This window comes from Fopius arisanus, unplaced genomic scaffold (assembly GCF_000806365.1).
Source record: "Fopius arisanus strain USDA-PBARC FA_bdor unplaced genomic scaffold, ASM80636v1 scaffold00018, whole genome shotgun sequence".
Taxonomy (NCBI): Eukaryota; Metazoa; Arthropoda; class Insecta; order Hymenoptera; family Braconidae; genus Fopius; species Fopius arisanus.
This window is the reverse complement of record NW_011887757.1, coordinates 135,911-160,014: the sequence shown is the minus strand read 5'-3', so window position 1 is coordinate 160,014 and position 24,104 is coordinate 135,911. Positions and strand designations below refer to the sequence as shown.

At 36.2% G+C, this 24,104-nt stretch overlaps 1 protein-coding gene across 1 annotated transcript in view; it reads left to right on the top strand.

The window, feature by feature from the left end:
- Ten-m (teneurin transmembrane protein Ten-m) overlaps nt 1-24,104 on the top strand; it is a 38,889-nt gene that overhangs the window by 7,534 nt on the left and 7,251 nt on the right. The window contains exons 2-12 of the mRNA XM_011300611.1: nt 2,263-2,442; nt 7,415-7,499; nt 9,208-9,371; nt 9,462-11,192; nt 13,433-13,710; nt 13,997-14,618; nt 15,256-15,591; nt 15,914-16,121; nt 21,594-21,620; nt 23,104-23,320; nt 23,911-24,100. Of these exons, the coding sequence (XP_011298913.1) occupies nt 2,263-2,442; nt 7,415-7,499; nt 9,208-9,371; nt 9,462-11,192; nt 13,433-13,710; nt 13,997-14,618; nt 15,256-15,591; nt 15,914-16,121; nt 21,594-21,620; nt 23,104-23,320; nt 23,911-24,100 (4,038 nt within the window). The remainder of the gene's footprint in view (nt 1-2,262; nt 2,443-7,414; nt 7,500-9,207; nt 9,372-9,461; nt 11,193-13,432; nt 13,711-13,996; nt 14,619-15,255; nt 15,592-15,913; nt 16,122-21,593; nt 21,621-23,103; nt 23,321-23,910; nt 24,101-24,104) is intronic.

Sequence of the window (24,104 nt, the reverse complement as noted above, 5' to 3'; positions counted from 1 at the left end):
ACAGAAGAAAATAAATTGAGATTGAAGATTGAAAAAAAATTGACTGATCGGAATTGGAGCAAATGAAAAATCCCGTGTTTTTTAAATGTAGGGGGACGTCACCAATCGGATTCCGTTTCAAGATTGGAGATATCTTTTATAGAACAGAAAATAATGCCGCCTGTGAAAAATGACTGGTGCTCCGATTCTCTCGAGAACTATTAGCTCCAAGAATTGTTCAGGTCGAGCTATTCATCAACAAAATCTAGGGTCTTTTCTGCCGTCTCATGAGAAAACCAGGTGTTTACTCATATTTAGAATTTCACTCGTATAAAAACAGAATGGCGCATGAATTTCCGAGAATTTGTACAGATTTTACATGAATAATTATCAAACAGAATACCGACCTGGAAGACAATTTCTCGGATCATTAACCAGAGAAAATAGTTAGAAAGAAATGATATTTCCGTGGTATCCTATTCTAAAAGGGACACGCTTGACACAATCGATTATCTCGAAAATCTCGAAATCATGAAGCCACAATTCCTTATTGGTCCGTTTAAAATGGCGCGAGATTACAAAGTTGTAACAGATTTTTACAGAAATCGTTTCATATCCGCGCGCTGGCGCGCGGTACGGATTCTCGTCGAATAAATCGAAGGTCTTCTTTGCGATATCATAAAAATATATTATTGATGTGCAAATAAATTTGTGAATAAATTCTCCCAAAATCAAGAAGCAATGCGGTACAAACTCGTAAACTCTGGTCCACACTATGTTTTCTAACAACCATCAATTCTCACAGCAATTCGAATTTGATGCATAGCTGGTATACGTGATTCCGAACAACTTCCAAATAAGTTAACTCTCGTTTCGCGTATATTGTGTTCTTTCTTCCATATAACTTTTTTACTCCTGTCTTTTTTAGAGATAGACTACTCACGAGAGAATTTATTGGGGCAGGCAATAAAAAATGGGTGAATCAAACCATTAATTTTTATTTCTCATTATTACATGCGATAACTCAAAAAAAAAAAAAATTATTTACATTCGATGAAATTATCAATATGAATTATCAACTTTTAAATTCTAATTAAAAAATGTTAATTTTTTATTAATGATATTGTAAGAATTTAATGATCTAGTGGTAGGGTAATAATTTCATAGGGAAATGGGAGATATTGCGGTAATTTTTGATGCAATACAACTTGGAAAATCGGCACAGGCCGATTTTTATTCCAAGAACTCGTGTCCTTTGAGATGCTGAACACATGACAAGAGAATAAAAAGAAGTATCGACTTCCACTCGACGACAAAGGAGAAACCGTAGCGAATTGCTGCGCGCTTCTGCATTTTGTCGACGTTACAATGCACTCTCGTCTGACAATCGGAGAAGTAATGGGAGGGAGTACTACACCACCCGCGTCGAAACCACTTGAGACCCCAGATAGTTTTTGAAATTTTACTGTCCCCGAGACTTGAGGGGCCCCGACTGTTGACTCTTGTCCTAAACTGCCAAAGGCATTAAACAGCAAACAATAATTGAGGGACTCCAATATACAGAATTCTTCTAGACACTCGACGGAAAATTTCCGAGTCTGAGATATTCCTCTCGACTGCAAGGCAAAACTCATGCTATTACCTCGTGGCTTTGTCCTGTGTCCGAATACCGGAGATTTTCCTCTTTTTTTTTCGTTTGAAATTAATTCAAGAGGCGGAGGATCCTTGGGATTTCAGATAATAGGATGGAACTTTACAACTCGGATTATTATATTACAAATATTTTTTTCTACTGCTTCTCACGATTTCTTGTCTGGAAATTGGTATTGGATTGTTCAACTCGAAACTTGAAAAACGCTGGGGAAATGTATCTCGGCTCTTCCGATGGAGCTATTTTTATTCACCTTTCGGAGTCGAACGAATTCCAAGACTGAGGAACCCCTTCATAACCGACCGGAAATACACTATTCTTTTTTCAAGAATTGTTTCACTTTTAGAAGATACTTTCAGAATTCTACAGAAATTATCCGACAACTCGTTCGTCATGAGTTCCGGAGAAGATTTGTCAGAATTTTTTGGGAGTAATAAATAATTACATCCAATTGTTCACTCATCATTATTATTAGTTAGTGAATTAAATTATTGGAAGAATTATATTTATAGTAATAGTAGAGAAATATTTTGTGTTTACCGATTTGTCGATTTATCCCACGAGTCTAATTTCGTCTTTTTGATTGTGGAAATTGACGATGTAATTAATTAATGTTTGATGTTTGATTGCAGGGTGTTTATTGGATAATACGGCACCTAGGGGTCCACCCGATGTGCCCCCTCGTAATCCTACAATGAGCAGACTGAATGGAAGACCCCCAGGAAGTCACGCAGCAAGTGAACACGAGCATGATCCGGACCTGGAGCCTTCGTGTCTTGTACGCACTCCATCGGGTAACTTCTACAATATAAGTAAGTACATAAATTCAAAATCCCATACTCTGACAGAAATATTCACAAAAAATTACTGGTCTCGTATTAGTAAAGGGATATTGCACTGTACTGATGAAAAGTCATGGGAAATTCATAAAAAATCACTGCAGCTCCCGAATTTTTCCCAAAGTTCATTCAATGTCGTAAAATGTACTGCTAAAAAGCTGTACTGCTGAAATATTCTCGGAAGCAGCGGATTTAATAATGATTAATTTTTTTTTCGTATCAGTCATTCATTTTTCACAGAACTTCCAGTCAATTTTACTGGGCTGTTCATTACTTTAATTTTACTGGACTAAACCGTAATATTTAAGGTTAGATCGCAATGCTCCACGCTTCTGCGCACTTCGGTAATTTTTAAAGTGATTCATGTCCGAATTTTTTATGGAAATTTCTCCAGTAAATAGTTAGCCAGAATTCCTTGGCTAATGGCGTATTAACTCGACTAGTAATCTGATCCGATGAAAGTTTCGGGGCTAGTAAGGAATACCGGACTCCATCTTCAGAGTTAGTTCGACTGACCGAATTTGGCCCTGAGGGGCGTTACCCGTTTTTGACACTTGGGTCGAATGATGACTGTTTGCATCGTGGGAGGCGAATCCTAATAATGAATTTATTATCGATGATCGATGATTTAATGCCGGGAAATAAATTTAACGGACTGAAAACGACCGAAGGTCAAACCCTTAATTAACTATCCGATAATTATTGTCATTGGTGTAATTAAAAATTCAAATACCTCTCATTTTCCAAATTCGGGGGATCATTAGATTTTTTGACGACTTTGCGAGCAGAATGACGATGATGGGTCAAACGGGCAAGACAAAAAGAAGCTTGAGGTCAAATAGGACAATGAAGGTCAAACCGAGAAAATAATTCGATATCTACGGGTCGAGTGCAGAGGACAAAATAAATCCTAAGGTCAAATACGTGCTTTGTAATTTTTAAAAGTTTTAGTCTTGTCTTGCTGAATCTGATGGGAATAATATTGAAACTGATCGCCAATCTGAGGGAACGATCGAAAGGATCAAATGGAAAAGTTATTGTAACCGATAGCTCGATAGTTATAAGAATGGGGGGATAAATCTCTGATAAGGAAAGTGGTCTTTCCCCTCTTGAAATTTTTTAACAGTTGGTTTTGGTTTATCGAGTCAGATGGTTATGAGGGCTGGAGACTGTGAGACCGATGCCTGCTACAGATATGTCATGGTTGAAAGAATCGAATACGGGCCACATATGGCTCGCCGTAATCGGCATGCCGAACTTGAATCTCTGTTTGGGCTGAGCACGGCTCTAATTAGATTCGGCATGCCGTACAAAATTGCTCCTCGGGGTGGTACGATGGTGCGAACCGCAATCGCCGTGATCCTTGACGGGTCGAACCGACAACTTTTCGAACGATCTCTCGTTCTCTTGATTCCGTTCCGTTCGAGCTATTCCACGAAACTCATTCACTGCACGGTACCTCAACAATTTCAACCTTAAAAATTGTGGGAATCGTTTTGGTGGTTGTGAATTACGAGGGATAAACTTTCGTTTGAGGGTCAGTCTGGGTGGAATTCAGGGGTTCAGATCTCATTTTCAAGTGATTGAGAATCGATGTCTCATATTTTTTACATACCATTTTTGAATTTTCGATATTTTTCCCGCTTTTCGTCCTCTCCGCGATTTCCGCGATTATATTTCGCGTTTTCACGAATTTCTTAATCTTTAACATTTTTCAAATTAATTTTTTCAAATGTTGGAATTACTTTCGACGTTAAGGCCAACAAGTGATCCGTTGTAACCGGTCACAGGGAATAATAAAAACACTTGGGCTGTTTATGACGTCATAGACAATGGGCCTTGTTTGATGAAATTGAAGAAATTTCAAAGGAAGTCCACCTTTTTTTAGTGAACCACCTGAACAAATTAGATGGTGATATTTAGACAGAAATTCATTCATATTTTAGTTATGTTTCGTGACGACCGCCTGGTAGGCGACACCAATTAGTATACGGAGAGGATGGAATGAGGAATGAAGAGAGTATTAGTCATCAGTCGCCCCTAGTGTCGGTCTTTTGATTTTTTAAAGTTAGTCACCGAGATATGGTTTTCCAAGTGTGAGTCAATGGAGACGAGGGTTCAACCTAATGTAATATTCATACTATTATTATTTCAATATTATTCATAATTTTCAATAGATCAAAATTTTCTTTTGCCCCGAGTCACGTCGAGATGGTGCGCCACCCATTTTGTTGAGTCCAATAAAAATATCGGGATGTAAATACTGGGATAAGAATTCAGTTGATGTTATCGAGATGAAGGAGTAACTGAGTATTCGTTAATAGTTACAGAGGGATTGAGTTGAGTCATGATGTGATATTGTGTTCGTACAAGAGATTGTACTTCATTGAATGAATATTTATAATTAGATACTTCAATTCATCGTGTAACATTAACTGTTTTGGAAATTTGGAGTGCTGGATAAAAACAATTGGTTGAGGTTTTTCTTTATTTGAAATTATTGATAAGAAACTTAAAAATTTATTTTAAAAAATATTTTTCATGACTTTTTTGCGATTGGGAGCAAGTTTGGTCGACAAATAAAAATTGATATTAATATCATAAATTTTCTAATACATTCCGTAATTAATCGGATGTGGCGCCATAAAATTTACGAAACAGCACTATAAAATTTGAAGGTCTATCATTTTTTATTTGAGTATGAAAGAACAATCGATATAAATCCTTTAAAAATTTCTATCCAAATCGGTATTTTTTACAGTTCTCTATTTAAATTTTTACTGTGCTACACAGCATTTCCTTCAAACATTTTCTAACCCAAAATAATTACTTGGCGATGATCACCGAACATCTCCGATTCTTGCCGAAGTTGAACTTAATGATGGTAACTACTGTAACGACCTTGAATTTTTACTTGGTCGATAAAAGCGTTTTCCTAGTCTGATAAAGAAATTTTCGCAGTTTACCCGAGATTGTAATACAGGGCAGTAATTTTTATCGGAATGACACTATAAAAATTCATAGATTTTTCTCTCTGTGTAAGTGAATGAGTACAAGAATCATCAATTGTAACAATGAGAATTCCGTAGAATCGAAAATTTTAACAGTAGAACAATAAAGAAATCCCTTGGTCCGTACTATCCTTTGACGACTTTGATGAGGGTGCGTTTCCGAAGTGAATTGGTGGGCGTGCATCGTGTACGGAATTTCAAGCGGCTCCAGAACTCGCTTTTTATCTCTAACTTGGATATATGACCAACCCAGAAAGTCTTCACGGGCCCCCCAGCCTCTTTCGCTCCCTCTTTTTTCTTTTATCCCCCAGCTTCATTTTATCATCCTGTATTTTATTTTATGCCGATGAAACATCGGTCCTCGGGTACCGTAACTCCATTACTATATTTCTTGGCATCCCATTCTTTTATCTCCCACAAATTTTCTTATTTCCATCAAAATATTTACAATTAACAATGAAATATTTTTTTATCCACTAACTTGGGGCTCTACATTTATTATTTCTCCGTCGTTAGGTTTTTCCTTTTTGAGATAAGGAATGGTATCTGGAGAATTCCAGAGTAAATGGACTGTGAAAATAAGTGGAAAAGTCGAGTTTATAGTCACGGCATACTCGAAAAACTGCCAGAATGCAACATCTGTACATCTCCTTAAGAATGTCGACACAAAAAGGTGCCGTACACAAAATGATTTACGATCCCCTCTTCAAACTTATTCACTCATAGTTTTGATGTTACCTGACGCATAATGCTCCACCTACAGAGTGCGTCTAATATATTCACAAAAAAAAAGGTACAAGATGAGGGCAGTTTATGGTTAAATGGTAGGCGTCAAGAAGAGGAGTTTTCCTCCGCGAAAGAACTTTCTGGTCCTTCACAATGCACGGAAATTATGAATGAGATGTGGATTACGAAGGAACAAAATCACTTCTCGCCTTCATGTTATTCTATTTTTTTTTTGTTATTTTTATAGTCCTAGGACTGATTAGATCATTCAGACACTTCCGTAATATTTGTAGGTGATTTATTGTTAATTAGATTCTTGTACTTTCGTATTAGTACATGAAATAACTTTGAAAATTCGAAGCCTCGGCATCTGTTTCAAATTTCAAACTTGATACAATAGCGACAAGGTTTCTCAGGTTTTGGATTTGGGGTCTTTAAACACATGGGCTTTTGGGTTGGGTTCCTTCTGGGATCAGCAGACCATTAACAATCTGAAATAAATTATTAACGCCTGGCCAACCGTTGCAAATAGTTTTCCCATGGCGTACACTCATTTTTTTAAATGAATTTCGTTATTTTTACTCTAGCTTTATTTTTTTACACTCACTTGAGGAACGAAAGAGGAAGATTGCGAGGTCTTGTGGAATCGAATTAGAAGGGTCGCACCCTGAAACACCGAGACTGTAATTGTCGGCCATTAAATAATTTATGGTATTTACCGGTACTCCACCTAGGTCAAAAACCAGAGACAATACTTGGTCGTGTGCATAAAGAAAAAATAAATATTTTCGCCGGGGATTCATTTACTTGAGACAGACATATATTTTCATAATCATAAAAGTCTTATTTCCGTTAATAATTATAGGTAATAATTATAATCACAACCTTGAATGACGAGATAAAAATATTATTCTATTATTAAACAATTATATTTACTGAAAAAATTCATGGGTGGATAATAATTATTATTAATATTTAATTCTAACGATTTCTTCCCCCGGAAAAATTCGGTAATAAAAAAAAAAAGAGTGATATATGATATTTAAAAAATATGTACGGCTTTTCGTAAATTAATGCTCGACAGAAATCGTTTTTTTTTTCTCGTTTATTTCTCGCTGTATTGATTTCTGTATAAACTTAGCTAGGGGTTTGAATTTAATATTTAAAACATTTATTTGATGGATTTATTATGTTTTATTTTGTTGCAGAAACTCCGAAAAATGAATACAACAACAAGCATCAGTCAACAGGAAACAGCCCAATAAAAGTCGAACTTCAGAACAACATGGACAGGTAAGACGAATTACATCCTCCACGATCGATCACTCACAGTCGGCATGACATATTTACTCTAACCCAGATATGACAAAGAGCAAATGCAAGGGCCTATTACTGAAATTGGCACAATTATAAGAAAAAAAACATTTGTGCATTTGAAAAATTCATGAGCTCAAGTCTGAATTTTTTCCGGTGAAATGAAAAACCCATTGATGTAATTGAAAAGTCAAATGGACAATGCCTTTTTGGAGATGCGAGAGTACTAGAATTTTTTAAAGTAACACGCGACAGATTATTTAGACTCGTTCTTAGAATTTTTCGACTTGAGAACTCTTGAGGGTGCGGCTTGGTTTCCTGAATGCCCTGGGGACTGGTCTCTCGGATAATGAAAGACCCCAGTGCAGGAAGAAATATGAGACAATTTCATACGGAGAGGAAGAGAAAAAGTAGTTGAAAAAAAAATTTATCAAAAAGAACAAAAACATCATCTCTCTCTGCTATTTCTCTAGATATTTCAAAAGATTCCGAATGCATTTTTTAATACTACACCAGCAATTGCCCAAGTCGTTTTATTAATCCATCTAAATTCCTGAATTATTAACGATTTAAATTATTCATTAATATTAAATGGATTTGAGAATGGAATCATGATTCAAAATTAAATTCGGTGACTGGAATTTTTCGTGACGAAAAAAGGAATGAATATTTTATAGAACATTCATCTCTTCGACAATATCCAGTTGTTTTTCTTTCACTATTTTTTTTTTCCCATTTCTTCGGCGGTAGAAGAATGAGGAAGTCTCATTCTTCATCTTCCATCCATATTTACATGTGCCACGTCTAAGTGCTACCATCTGGGACGTCTGCGATTGAAAACGGTTTTCAAATCTCCAACTGATGCAGGGATAAATACGCCCACGTCTCTTCCAACTCGTCTAGCCAGAAAACTATAAAGATATAGGACCGTCGGGTCGACGTTTCGGTCAAACAAAATTTCTCCTCGTATTGACAAAAAAATATCATAATATGTCAAAACAGGAGAGAGAGAAAGTTCTCTGAGAAATCATCAATTACCCGTTCAATTAGAAATAAAAAAAAATTCAATCCCTTTTTAAAAAATTGGGGAATTCCACCTGAAATTCAAAAAAAAAGAATTGAAGACATTCTGTAGACGGACAGGAATATTCAACGAATATTCCACATGTTTTTAATTTTTATCTGAATTTTTCATGAAAAATTTCGACACCTGGAATTTTCTTGAATTTCCAGAATCAATCACCCGTTTTCAATTGAAATTGAATTAAACCTCGAATTCTTCACTTAAGAAAAAATATCGGAATACCCTATTACTTTTTTTATTTCAGTGTACACCCATCCACTAGTTCGTCCCGAACAAGATTCGCGTGAAATTTTAACCACTAGGGTATAGGGTCAGTCAACCATCACCCAGTAGTATCGACAAACTGTTTATGGTCAACTTCATACGGTAGTTCCACCGTCTAAACCCGCGTCTGTATCGACTAAAAAATCCAATGCACTAGTTTAAACTGCTGAACCAAAGCCATTGAAATGATTCTCTCACTCTCTGATTGGAGAAACTCATCAGACAGTTCCAACTGGTGCCACCCTAATTCAGCTAAAGACATTTTCAAATTATTCCGCAATACCACAAGTGGACCAATAAACGATTAGTAATCATCTCCGAATAATTTCTGGATTGCAGGGTACAGATACCATACGGTCACGCACCATCGATGATACCAATGAGAAGACAGAGTATTCGTTGTCATTTTCGGAAGGGCATTGACTGGTGCAGCTGGAAGCTCATCGCAATAGTCGTGATAATGGTCTCACTGTGTCTCACAGCAGCTCTGACATACGTAGCCGGTAACTATAGCCTTTTAAATAAAGAAGAAGAATTGGATTGAACCCCTTAACCAGTGCCCCCCCATAACGATACGCTGTTTTTAATTCAAGCTTCGAATATAGTGAACTGGTCGTACCAAGGCACTAAAGCCTGCACCGTCCTTGTTGGTGATAATGCTGATGGCAAGTCACCATTGGAATCCAAAAATTCATCATCAGCATCATCAACGTCGTCACCTGGCAGATCAAGGACACCGTCATCTGGAGGTAATCATCTGGATATTATCGACTTCTATAGTCGTAAACGTAGAGACACAAATCAGCATGATAGTTTGCACATTGATACTTATCGAGATCGTAATTCGGCCGGTGTTACGATGCATGATGGTGATGGTGTAGAAATAACTGGTAAACTCATAACAGTATCTGGTGCTCACGATAACGCCCCTGATTTAGCTAATTTTGGTGATGGTACTTATAGTGTTTCTGTGTCTAATCCTTACGATTTTCCTTCTTCCCACCGTTCTGCTACCACCGAACAATCACAAACCTCGAGCATTATTTCATTATCTCGAGAAACAACTAGTTACAGTTCGGAACATTCCGATGAAATTACTGAAGTAAATTCACGGATTATTGGTCAGGAAGTAACGGAAATTGGAACTGATAATGCGAGTGGAACAATTGCTCCAATTAATGGTGAAATAGCCGAGTTACCGTTGATCGGGAATAATTTTGAAAAGTTCGATGACGAGTCGCAAAAGTTGGTGAAATCAACTGATGAAGGGGAATGGGAAAGTACCCGAAGGATAACTGATGAACTTCCCCAGGAATTTTCAGCATCAACCGTTGAAGTTCCACCACCGTACGTTCATGAGTCTGAAGAGTTTCTTCAGAATGATGCAGCCCCAGGTTTGACCCCTTTGAATGAAGAAGTTGAAGTTGTGAATCTGGACAAAAGAAAATCAACAACAACCCTGAAGAAAGCGATGTACAACCCAGTGAAGCAGGACGAAAAGCAAGAAGATATCAAATCATACTTGATCACAAATGACGTGAAAAAGTCCTCCGATTATTCCAGTGATTTTTCCCACGAAGATCTCCAAGTAATAATGAAAGAAGGAAACGATGAAGACTTCTTGCACGAGTTTAACCGTCGGTTCCGTAACCACGACTCAATCGACAACGAGTTATTTCCCCCAGAGTCGCAACCAAAGAACGACGACAACACCGTGAATTCCATTGAATCGCACGACTTGATGGATCCAAACTCAATCCTAAATTCCAAAAAGCACGTGAATGCACCCACGAATCATCTGTCATTCGATCATAATCCACACCGTTTGCTCATTAACGTATCAATATCCACGGAAGATGCATTTTCATTGGCAAAACCGGTGTACGTGCTATCGGTTTCAATACCCACCGATGGAAATAATCTAACACCTAGCATAACAATTGGTGCTGATCAGGTATTGAGGACTAATGAGGCCCTGGAGATGTCACTACCACCACCACCACAACCACCAGTTCAGCCACCACCAGTCTGGGGTGGTGGTGAATGCGAGTGCTCTTGTCCCTGCATGGAGACATCTTCTGATGAGTGGGATAATTTTCCACCTGACATTCAGACGAGTGTTGATGATGATGAGGCTGTTGCTCAGGATGAATTTAAAGGGGTTGATGAGTTGGATGAGGGAACCACTGGGGCGGATACCACGGCGACTCGAGAGGTCAGTGGTACCACTACACAGGGTGAAACGACTAATGAGGGGTTCACCACTGATGCTAGTTTTTGTACTACTCCACTACCCCCAGAGCCTACTATTCTTATTCTTGAAGGTGAGGTCTGCGTTCTCACTGAATCCTTCAGCTACATTTTATATCACTAACTGCATGGGTTTGGAATTTCTGCTTTCTAACATTTTTTCGCTCTCGTAGATTGCAGATTGAGTGATCACTGGGAAATGAGTACGCATTATCATTGATTTGTCAATGATTTTGCTGTGAGAATTGGGTACAATTATGATGATGAATATATTCGTGTGAATCATTTTACAATCAGGATTAATTATGTCGATGAATGATTTGCGGAATGTTAGATAGTTCATCCCCAGAATAGGAACACAAATTCATTTGAAATTCGCTGTGAGCGCGGGAAATTAGATAAAATGGAGGATTTGCTATTTTCAATTTGTTATGTATTATTCCCGATTTCTAAATCAATTTTCTCCTCATTTATAATTCATGTTCCGAAATTATCGCTAATGATCTCAAAGGATTTCATTAGAAAATTAATTATCCGATAATTTATTTAATTAGTTTTCCCGCTACACGAACATAAATTTAATCTCATGAGTCATTAATTAATTTTTTTTTGAATTGTCTTTCTGTAAGTAATCGATTTGAGATCGATTATCAGTGATTTCACCGATGGATGAGAAAATTTCCGCAAAATTCTCAGCATTTGAATTTTTCTCATTCTCCGACTCCCGGGGAATCCCCCGTATTCATGAGAACTTTTTCTCATAGAAATTTCATACGGATTGTCAGCATTTCGGGGTTTCACGTTCGCGACTCACATCTTATGAAATGGATTTATGAAAATGACAAGTTAGAGTTTCTCTCTTCGCAGGTCGCGGCAGAGGTCGGCAATCTCATACTTCAATTAGACTATATTGCCCCAAGTCATAACTTTTATGGCGGCACGTTCTTGCCTATGAGTGGAGGCACAGGATTAGAAGAAAATTTGAAAATCTCAATTATCTCAAATGAAAATTCCTCCTGATTATATTTTCGCTATTTCAAAGAAAACATTCAAACAATTTATCGGGTACTAATTAATTCATACTAATTATTAATCAAGATACCAAATAATTACTCTCGAAAAATACAATAATTAGGTAATTCTCATTTTTTCATTCACTGGAGATTATTACATGCTTTTTTATTCCGTTGTTTAATTATTATTATTCATTATTAATTATTTATTATAAAAAAATGCAAACAATTTTTCGGGTACTAATTAATTTATCCTAATTATTAATCAAGAAACCAAATAATTACTCTCGGAAAATACGATAATTAGTGAATATTCATTTTTTCATTCATCCGAGGTTATTACATGATTTTTTATTCTCATGTTTAATTTTTATTTTTAAATATATATAATCAGGACCGACGGTAGTGGCCGTGCGGTTAGAGTGCTGGACTAGCATGCCAAGGATCCGGGTTCGATCCCGGGCACCGGCGGTCAAAAAAATATATAGCGCTCTGATCTCACGGTTCCACTGCCGAGCGGTAGTCCTGTCAAAAGGACGACTGTACCAGGGCAGGTTTTTCCCTCAGATGAGGTTTTCCCTCCCTTTCGGCAAATGCGGTACAGGGGGTTGGGGGGTGGGAAGGGAACAAATCGTAAAAACCCGAAAGGGTATACGAGTGAAAGAAAAAAATTTTTTTTTATATAATCAGGTGATGAAAACGTTAAATTGGATAATCTCAGAAATGCTTTCGCGTTGTTCAAATAAATTCATGTGTGAGCCTAGATAATTTATCTGTAAATTACGGCCCTCATGATTGGAGCAATAATGATTTTACGAATGCAGCTCCGGGCTTACCTCAGGTTACCCACCTCTGCACTGACCATGCGCAATGGCACACTTAAATGACAAGCTATTTTTCCTCACCGAAAAAGTATACACCACTCAATACCATAAATCACAATCTCCAAAACAGAGGAGCATTCAAATCAATCCGAACGAAAAAAAAAAAAATCACCGAAAATGTCGGAACAATAAATAAAAAAAAATTGAACAAATTTATTAAAGTAATTTTCATCCTATTATTTTACCCATTTACCAGGGAATTCAGTGGAAATTACCACCAGCTTCATTAATAACTTTATCTTTGCGTAATTTTTTAATTGACGGACAGGATAAAATTCCCAGAAAATTCGTAAAATTTCCAGCGAAATTGATGATTTCGGTCAGATGGGTTGGAATTTTTACTGAGTATTCGCTGCGGCTGCAGAAATAGTAATAATTGTTTGAATCATCAATAATGTGTGATGAAAATTATTCTAGGTGCAAGAACCTTTCCAGCTAGGTCATTCCCTCCAGATGGTACGACATTTGCTCAAGTCAGTCTCGGTCAACGCCTCAGTGAAGAAATACCAGCTTACAGCTACTGGAACATGCAATTTTACCAATCCGAAGCGGCCTACGTACGTTTTGATTACAATATTCCTCGGGGTGCGAGTATCGGTGTCTATGCGAGAAGAAATGCTCTACCAACACACACTCAATACGATCTTCTGGAGGTACTCAGTGGATTTAAAGCGAGGACAACTCGGGCATCACATGTTAGTGTTATTGTATGTCCAGTATTTTTATTTTTATTTGCCCCAACTCTCCACCTCTTTTTTTCCCTCGAATCCCCAATTTTAATCAAAAAATCTCATCTCATTTCAATAGTATTTATTTATAGTCCATTTATCCATTGTTTAACCAACAATCGACTAATTGCCAAAAATCCAATAAATCCGCTAATAAATAATTTAACTAATAAATTACCCGGAGAAATTTATACTTTTGCTTTTTTGTACTTTTTGCAAGGATAAAACATAAAATTGGTAATGAATTTTTTAGCCGTCGATAAAGAAAGAGGTAACTCACTACATGGAACCAGGTCACTGGTTCCTCTCCCTCTACAACGACGACGGTGATCCCCAGGAAGTCTCGTTCATAGCAGTAATTGCTGAAGACATGACTCATAATTGTCCGAACGGTTGCAGCGGCAAAGGCGAGTGTCTCCTCGGTCATTGTCAGTGTAATCCTGGTTTTGGTGGTGAAGACTGCAGTGAGAGTGTGTGCCCAGTGCTGTGTAGTCAGCGAGGTGAATACATTAATGGTGAATGCCAGTGCAATCCAGGGTGGAAAGGCAAAGAGTGCTCGCTGAGACATGACGAGTGTGAAGTACCAGACTGCAATGGCCACGGTCACTGCACCAATGGTAAATGCAACTGCGTTAGGGGATACAAGGGTAAATTCTGTGAGGAAGTCGATTGTCCCCATCCAACATGCTCTGGTCATGGATTTTGTGCTGAGGGCACTTGTATTTGCAAGAAGGGGTGGAAGGGAACGGACTGCAGTCAAATGGATAAAGAAGCACTCCAGTGTCTGCCTGATTGCAGTGGACATGGCAACTTCGATCTCGAGAGTCAGACATGTCACTGTGAGCCCATGTGGTCCGGTGATGATTGTTCTAAAGGTGAGCTTTCAACAATTTTATTAACACAAAACCTACCGCGCACTTCGTCCGCCAAATTTGAATTTCGCGGCACGACTCGACCAATGAGGAGTTACCCCTACTTGTTTCGAGATATTTCGACTCGGGCAAACTTCATTTTCGTGTTTCTACTTTCATAATAAGGATAAGGATAAGGACTACCATTTTAGCGTATATATTCTGAGTAATTCCTGTCCTATGAAAGAAAAATCAAAAAATAACATGTCGAATTTTCAAATTTTTTTTTTTCGTATTAACTCTCAATTTGCGGGACTCAATATTTTAAGAGAGAGGTTGGAACGCATTCCAGAGGAGATTATCGTTTTATCACACTTCCAAGGAAATTACCGATTTATCTATTTAGGGTCGGGAGAGTGCCTAAGACCTCGAAAAGTTTGGGATTCCCTAGATAAATATTTCGGAATGTTTGGGTAGAAATAATACAGGTACACAGGACCATCCGGAAATATCTTCGAAATTCAAAGATTATCTCTAGTTTTGAGATTCTTTTTGAGCTCTGATTGAATTCTCAAACCCACCCCAGTTAAATTGTCCTTCATGATTGAGGCCTTCACACCAATGCCTGACATTTTTTTTTCTTTTCTCCCATTCCTGTTAGAACTCTGTGATTTGGACTGTGGGCCACACGGACACTGCGTGGACAATGCTTGTGATTGCCTATCGGGTTGGTCCGGTGAGCTCTGCAATCTGAAACAGTGTGATCCACGTTGTAACGAGCATGGACAGTGCAAAAATGGTACGTGCCTGTGTGTTACTGGATGGAATGGACGTCACTGCACCATGGAGGGCTGTCCAAATTCCTGCTCGGGTCATGGACAGTGCAGGGTTAATACCGATGCTCAGTGGGAGTGTCGGTGTTACGATGGATGGGATGGAGCAGATTGCAGTGTTTTGTTGGAGCAAAATTGCAATGACGGCAAGGATAATGACAGAGGTAATTTCTACTATTTCTACTCGTGGTATAACAATAAATATTATTTCACACCACTAAATGTCTATAAACATTCTAAACTCGATGTTAATTCGAGGTGCACTATTACCCACGAAGATAAATTACTATCACTATTGTTCTATTTTGTTTATTGTTGTTCCTTCATTCGAGTTAAATCGAAGGAATTCATTCATGATCAGGTATCTCAAAATAACTCATCAAGAAGATAAATAAAAAAATGAAAATATTCTCTTTGTCACCTGCGCTCTCTTTGGAGATATTTAGGTGGATTGTTTCAAATGGAATACCCTGTATAAAATTTCAGATGGCCTCATTGATTGCGCTGATCCTGAATGCTGCGCTAATCATGCCTGCAAAGGTAGTCAGCTTTGTGTATCCGCACCTAAACCCATCGATATTCTTCTTCGTAAACAGCCGCCAGCCATAACAGCATCTTTCTTCGAGCGCATGAAATTCTTGATCGACGAGGGAAGTCTTCAGAACTACGCGCGTCAGGAAACATTCAATGAGAGGTAAGCTACTCTCGTGATTTTCACTTCAACTAATATTTGAGTGATTGAAAATTAACAATGAGCCATGATGTTGAGGTATTTACGGTGCGGTCAAGGGCGTTCAAATCATTCTGAATACATCATCGAGGGGATCGAAAATCTCCTGGAACTTGGAAAATATGTTATTTCAAATTCGGTAAAATCGACGGAACAACTCACATCGTTTGCCGGAAAGTTGGACCATAACTGGAGTTTTCAGGAGATCATATTACGTAAAAGTTTCAGGGGCTTAAGGCTATACGAGTGTTTTTAACGTTCTGTACTCGGGAAATTGAAATTACTTTTCTATAATAGCGGGTTAGGGATTGAGGTAGAAAAAATCCTTGATTTACCCCGGACTATTCTGTGCTTTCTTTTTTAATCGAAAAAAAAAAATCAGTCCATCGAATTTTCCTCGATTAAAAAATTGTTCCATTATCAACTCTCAATATTTTTCCTGGGTTAAACAAACCTAGATAAATAAATTCAGTATTTAATAATTAGTTTTTTCATTGATTATCAAGTGTAATGATAATAATTCAAATATAAACTTGTGTATATTATCGTGCTCTCCACTGAATTTACTGTGCGGATATGTGAAAATAGCATTTGATGTCTTTGGGACTGGTAAACCTTCAATTCACACTTCACGTCTTTCAATTAAGCGACGGTTGCCGGTCCGTAGGACATACAGCATTATATATCCCACGGCGATAAGTGTTTTCCGAGTATAAAGTCACATCGTTGGAAAATACTTTCATTGGTTGTGAGATAATGTAACACCTGAGGCGGTGAGTTGAGACAAAATCGTGGAACGAAAGAATTGTCCGTGAACGAAAAAAAAAAGAGAAAAAAAAAAGAAATGTAAAAGTCCTGGAAACATTATAGCCCGGAATGAAAGTCGGAACGAAAGTCGGGGGAGAATGTTTCCTCCCTAGGAACGAACGAAACTCTGGAATGAAGAGTGGTACGTTCCTAGGAACGAAACTGGTAATGAAAGTCGTAAAATGTTTCTCGCTGGGAACGAAACCTAGTCTATTCTCGAGTCGGTGAGTAACTGAGGGTATACGTTCCAATTATATATGCAACACGAGTCGAACGTATACAGCCACTTACTGATTCGAGAATAGGGTTCCAGGAATGATACTCTTGGGAATTCGATTAAAAGTACGCATGAGAGATACTGATGCTCTGTATGAGACGAGAGGAGATTTTATTCGTAACCTCAAATTTACGCATCTTGGGCGGAAAATCAACGGTTTACGCATGGGTTGACGAAAAATTTTATTTGATAAGGATTCATTTACGGAATTTGAATCGCCTTTTAAGAATACGAAATCGTTCGCACGCGCATTCATTCGAGATATTTCGAGATATTTCGAGATATTTCGATATATTTCGATATATTTCGAGATATTTCGAGATCGATTTATTTTCTACTTTTTATATTAGAATTATGTTAGGATATTAGGGTTTATTTTAATTCTGATTTTTTTTTTGAGACGCCATTTATTTAGTGTGAGCGATGAGTTCCATAAAAACCGTGGGGGTAAAAAAAATCAGTTTTTACGTGAGGAATCAAAATAATATCGCAATTTTTGAATTAATCATCATTACGGCATTCTGAGAGCCAAAAGACGTTAAATTTTAATCAATTTTGATGGAGTTTTTATGGTTTAACAGAAATTTTCTTCCGTAATATTCGAGGAAATTGGCTTTTCTCGAGTTTTTATTGATCCATCGTCTATCTCTTGTGAACCCTCTGAATTTCTCAATTTTAGCCGGTTTTTTTTTTATGTACACCTGCCCCGGTCTCCCCTATCTCATCAGCCGTGCCTAGAGACAATTTGCAGAAATGGCTCTGTGTATGAAATTCCACGGGAAAATATTTTTTATTTATCGCACTTTTGTCCTCTCGACTAAAACCTCGCGTTGTCACCAGTGTACACCTGTTTTATTCCTCCACCAGATATTTTTGACAAATAATTCTGGAACGAGTGGAGATTGAAAAAAAAAGTAGAAGACAAAAATATTCGTCATTTGATAACGCACATATTAGGTCTATAAACAATTTTTCATAATTACACGCGTTAATGAGATAATTACGATTGAACGGAACGCGCAGATGAACTTAACTCATAATCCAGAAAAAAAAAACGTAAATATCTCATTCAGTATTGAAAATTCAGAAAAATGTCAGAAAACCGAATTCAGAGAAAATTTCATGCCGAATATTTTTTGTTTCACTACTTTTTCTCTAACTCCTTTAGTTTCGCGATTAAATCCTCAGGAGTGATACGGAAAAGCGAAGTCTTAAAAAATGCAAAATGAAAAATAGAGAAGTTTATAAATAAATAAGAATAATTGTTTCATCGGGCGATGAAAGCGACTGAAGGATGTGACTTTATAATCAGAGCGAAAGGATGAGTTAATAATTGGGTCAGAATATCTGTGACGTACTTCCCAGAGAAAAATCATCCCGGAATACTCTTTCACAAAAATATCTCGCCAGTAGTTCCACGTCATAAATATTCAGTGACACAATGACCTCAACCATCAATTCCTTTTTATCGGGGGAATTTATCCGTAATTTTCCCATCGATTTCCCCTCTCAGAATTCGCAATATTCGTAGGAATATTTTTAATAAAAATATCTTGCAATAAAATCTGCAAACAATATATTTTAGTTATTGAAAATTTAAAAAATGACACCTATCATTATCGGCCGATAAAAATCGTAGCAATATTGACAATAAAAATGAATTATTTTAATGATTTTTCATTTTGTGATTGCTGTTTAACGAATAAACAATAAATAATGCCACGCCGTAAATACCTCAAATATCTTGATAAAATAATCGTCCGTCCTGATATAAATAATTATCGTGCAGTTGCGTCTCTACAGTATTCAGAAGATGTCTCAAGTGTTTATTGTTAAATATTTATTGAAACAACACATAACAAATTTGGTAACCCATATTAATAATGTAATGTCTCCTATTATATTGTTCAACACCTGTTTTGTCTTGACTCGAAAACACGCATCACATTGAGACGATATCACAATTGATAAAAATTGCAAAAAACAAATTTTTTGATTAATAACTAATAATTTTGCAAATCTACATGCGTTGTTGTGACCCATGTTCTAATCATCTCCCAACAGTTTTGTACATATGTTTTTGTATATATGTGTGGCGCGAAAGTGTTGACCCGTACGTAATTATCCTTTTATTTATCGGTCATAGAATAATTTATCTCCCATTTTTATTCATCTCTTTTCACTCACTTGACCCAGATCTCACACTCTCCCTGAAAAACTAAAATATATAAACAAAAAGCGATGAATTGGGGCTCGAAAATTTTCGAGATCAATTTTTCATTCGAATTTTGTTAATAACATTGCAATAATTCAAGAATTTCGCTTCTATTATTGTGGAATAGTAAGACAACGGACTTTGCATTCTTCTAATTTTTTAATAAACAAATTAGGAATTTTTTAATGGGACGGGAATGGGCGATTAGAAGATAATCAATCACCAGAGCGGTTGAGTGGATATTATTTTTTTGTTTATTTTCTTTTTGAATCAATAAACATTAATCACGGCTAACGACTGGAGATCGAATCAGGTCCAGTCTAGGTGGTCGCAGATGGTGTGTGGAGATAAAAAGGGATAACCTTATCCCGATCGTTGCTACCCAGTGAAAGTCTAGGAAAATATCGGATTAATTTCGAAGGCCGAGGGGTACTCCGAAGACTATTTTTATCTCGATTTTAATCTACTTGATGTACACCATTGGGGTCTTATTACATCTTCTGCAAAAGAAAATCTCATTTCCGATTAAAAATATCACTCCATCTTATTTCTAGATTTATCCAATTATAAAAATTTAATAAACTATTTAATAAATTTCCACTTTAATTACAATTACGCGCCACTGAAACCAAAAAATCGTTTTGAATTCGTTCATTTTATCAGGGACTTCCCCTTTATTTGGTGGGAATTTTTTTTTTCCATTTGAATTTATTAAAAATAAATATGAATAAATTCTATTCGAATTTATTAAAAATAATTAAAAATAAATTCTATTTGAATTTATTATAAAACTATTGAATTTTAAAATAGAAAATTAAAAAAAACGGCAACCAATCGTTCTTCAAATTTTTGTTCTTCTCCTTCCAACCGGAAGTCTTGTAATCGTCAGTATTTAATTCCCCACTTTTTTTTGCCAGGTTAATATGGTCCAATGTATATATGTATGTATGTACGTGTGTATGTACGAATGTGCGTATGTATCTATTGATTTCTGTGGTCTTTTCCATTTTTTTTCATCATCAAAATTTCTTCACCGGGAATTAATAGAATTTCATAAATTTTTTATGGATGTACTCTATACGCTCCATCGATTGACAATCCATTTCTGATATCATCATAATTGGTATTAATATCACCCCGATATTACCGGAATTAAACTGTCCGTTATTTAACTACAGAATTTTTATTCCCAACTTTTATCAATTTTATCATTTTCATTTGTCAAACAGAGAATTAATTTTTTTTATCACTAAACAAATTATCGTTAACGCCAATTAAATCGGGTATTGGAAAATTTATTTCAATTATCTCAATTATCTCAATTATGAAACCATAATGTCATTTTTTTATAGGATTTTATTTGTTTTTTATTTACTAGTCCAATTGCTCGAAATCAGAATTGAGAAAATTGTTAATAACAAAGAATTCCGTGAAATTCCTCCAGTAAAAATCGGTACATCGAGAAAATGAATAATAATCAGTGGAGTTTATCCAAGGACACGTCCCACATTATCATCCTAATCATAATTACCTGGAAATTACTCAATCGGAGAAATAATTCTGGTCAAAAATCCAACAGTCATTCTTTCACCAAAATTGGTTTCTCTTCTCTCAATCTAAATTCAGAGATCTGCAGATTATGTCAAACCCAGAATATATTAATATTCATTCATCATTCCGGCTAACACATGACCAATCACAGGTTAAACCCCGATTAAATCCCGACTAAACACCACTTCTCGACAGCCCTCGATTAGAAAAATCAAAAAACCGTAAAATTCCCCGTAACTTCCAATTAAAACCAACAACAACCAGAAAAAAAAATACTGAGTATTCAATATCTCGATAAATTAAACAAAATGTCATTGATTTTATAAAAAAATCGAGGCAATTATCCATAAAATCCAAAAGGATTCATTGAAATATTAAAATCTGCATGAACCTCTCAACAAAATATTCAAATCCAATTGAATAAATTCAAGTCAAGAGTTCTCAAAATGACAATAATAGGAATGATAAATAATTAATTAGTTAACCTAGAAATTTATCCTGAATAATTTCTTACATAAATAACGACTCGGTTGAGAAAGATAAAAATTTTTAACTGGGATCTGTTTTCTCCGTGCTGCTCGGTCAGTGTGTTCTGGAATCACTTCAATACAAGGTAAGAAAATGGCCGATAATACGGTGGTAATGAGTGCAAAGGAGCTCGTAGTTTTTTTTCATTGAAATAAACAAAATAAAAATGTCGAGGGTTTTTTTTTTTCATTTATTCCTGTATTTTATTTCGTGACATCAAGTCGCTTACCGCATCGTTTATTCCATTTTCCTGCATTTGAAATCTATTTAAATTTCTTGTGAAATTGGAATAGTAAGAAGTATGTGTGCGTATCTGTGTTTGTTAATGTGTGAGAAATAAATTGACACAATTTTGATCTCTCGTTATTTTTCGTTGCTTTCCACTTTGTGTGCAGCATTACTCTGGGTCTATCGTCATTTTTATTCAATTTATTGACAATTTGTTGTCATTTTTTTGTTTTTACTATTTTAATAATCATTCATCGTAATGACGATAATTTGAGTCTTGCTCGTTTTACGTGTCGTCGGATCATTGTTTAAACACTTGATCGTTGCATGGTTTAGTTTATTTATAATTCCTATGTTGTTTCGTGATATTATATGTTCAGCTTTATATATACTTTGTGTTTATGTATATAATGTCGGTAATTCATGATCGTCTTGGAGAAGACACTCAACAATGTTAGAAAAAAAAATGAAATTTCATGAACTATTTATTTCAAGGACAATTGCACTGAATGCTAATTACGTTTTGAGTCAAGGAATTTCAGATTTCACGGAAAATTTACATACACATGATAATTCATTAATTTAATTAATTTTACAATCCGATATCAACATTTGGTGTCAAATTACATTGAATTTTTTATTGAATTGAAAATTTTATTTGCTTTTTTCGCCTACATCGCATTCAGTGCCGCTGTCAGTGAAATTTATGAATGTATTTACCAGAAGTTTTGATTTTCCGTTCATTTCCGAGGGAAATCTGAATTTTTCGCGCCAAAATGTTCTGAAATTTCAATGAAACTGCGACGCGGTAAAATTACCGGGTGTCGTCTCAAAAAAAAAAACAGACGACATTTTTTAACAGTGAAGAAAAGTTGACTCAAACATTCTTTAATAATTACAATCTCCATTATTAATTATTGAAATAATAATTAATTAATTCTGTAGCAAAGTGGTAAACTAGGATAAATACATTTTATTCAACTCAATTTCCCCCAATATCTCGAAATTGAAGAAAGATAGCGATTTTTTGATAATTACCTTTTTTATAGCTCTCACCTTTACCTATAAAAAGTGTTCACATAAAAAATTCACTATGTGCATTCGTTTCCGAGATATTGTCAAAAAATTGTCATCGAAAAAAAATGCATCATGTTAATTCACCACTTGATTACTGAATTATCAAAATAAATTTCAATATTCATAGTTGTTTTGTTTTTTAAAAAATTTTCTAATTAGGTTTCGTTAATTTGGTAGTTATTGCGCACATCGAGACTGTAGTATTATTTAATAATAATAAATGAAGAGTAATTGAGATATTTAATGAATTGTCATTCTGATAGTCGATCAGCGGTGGTACGTGGACGGGTGGTAACATCACTTGGAACTGGTTTGATGGGTGTGCGAGTCAGTACCAGCACACCACTCGAAGGTTTCACCCTAACAAGGGACGATGGCTGGTTCGATCTCCTCGTAAATGGTGGTGGTGCTGTCACACTTCAATTTGGAAGATCGCCATTCAAACCACAGACCCACATAGTGTTCGTACCATGGAACGAGGTAATTCAATCAGCCTCAACCGAAAGAGAAGACTTCAATTTTTAAAAACACCTGGAAATCCCTTTTATTTTTTCTATTTCAACTCCCGCATGATCATAGCAACGATTTCCGGCTTGAATAGATCTATTTCTTTGATTGATATCGATTGATTAACGCGGGGATTCGTTTGAAAATTGATTTTCTTGTCCCGAGTGATTCTTCAACTTTTCTTTTCTCACCTGTCAACGCAATCCGGAAAATTATACTTTCAATTTCAAGGAGAAGAGGAATTTTCAATCAGGAAGTGATATAAAATTAATTAATTAATTAGTATCATTAATTAGTCTTTATGGCCCTAAAAAAAAATATGAAAACGGTGAAATTCGTTTTTGGAAAACTCAATTCTATTAAATCTTGCAGATGCACTTGAAAATGAGTTCCTATTTTTAATTAAAATTGTCCTCAAATTCCTCTAATTAAACATTCAAACGACTTTCTGCCTGAAATTATAAGAAATTTTCCACTGTGCAATATTTTTCTTCTGATTCCCCACGTCCCAAATTGATGTAATTATCCTTTGTGAATTGAATTAGTTGCATTCTGTCTTCTAGGTTGTTATAATTGACAGGATCGTAATGAGTACCGTGGATGAGAAGCCCCCAATCCATGTACCTCACGCCTGCTCAGCGCATGATTACGATTTAATGAAGCCAGTAGTCCTAGCCACCTGGAAGCACGGCTTCCAAGGGGCTTGTCCCGAAAAATCGGCGATTCTCGCCGAATCCCAGGTAGTCCAGGAAAGCCT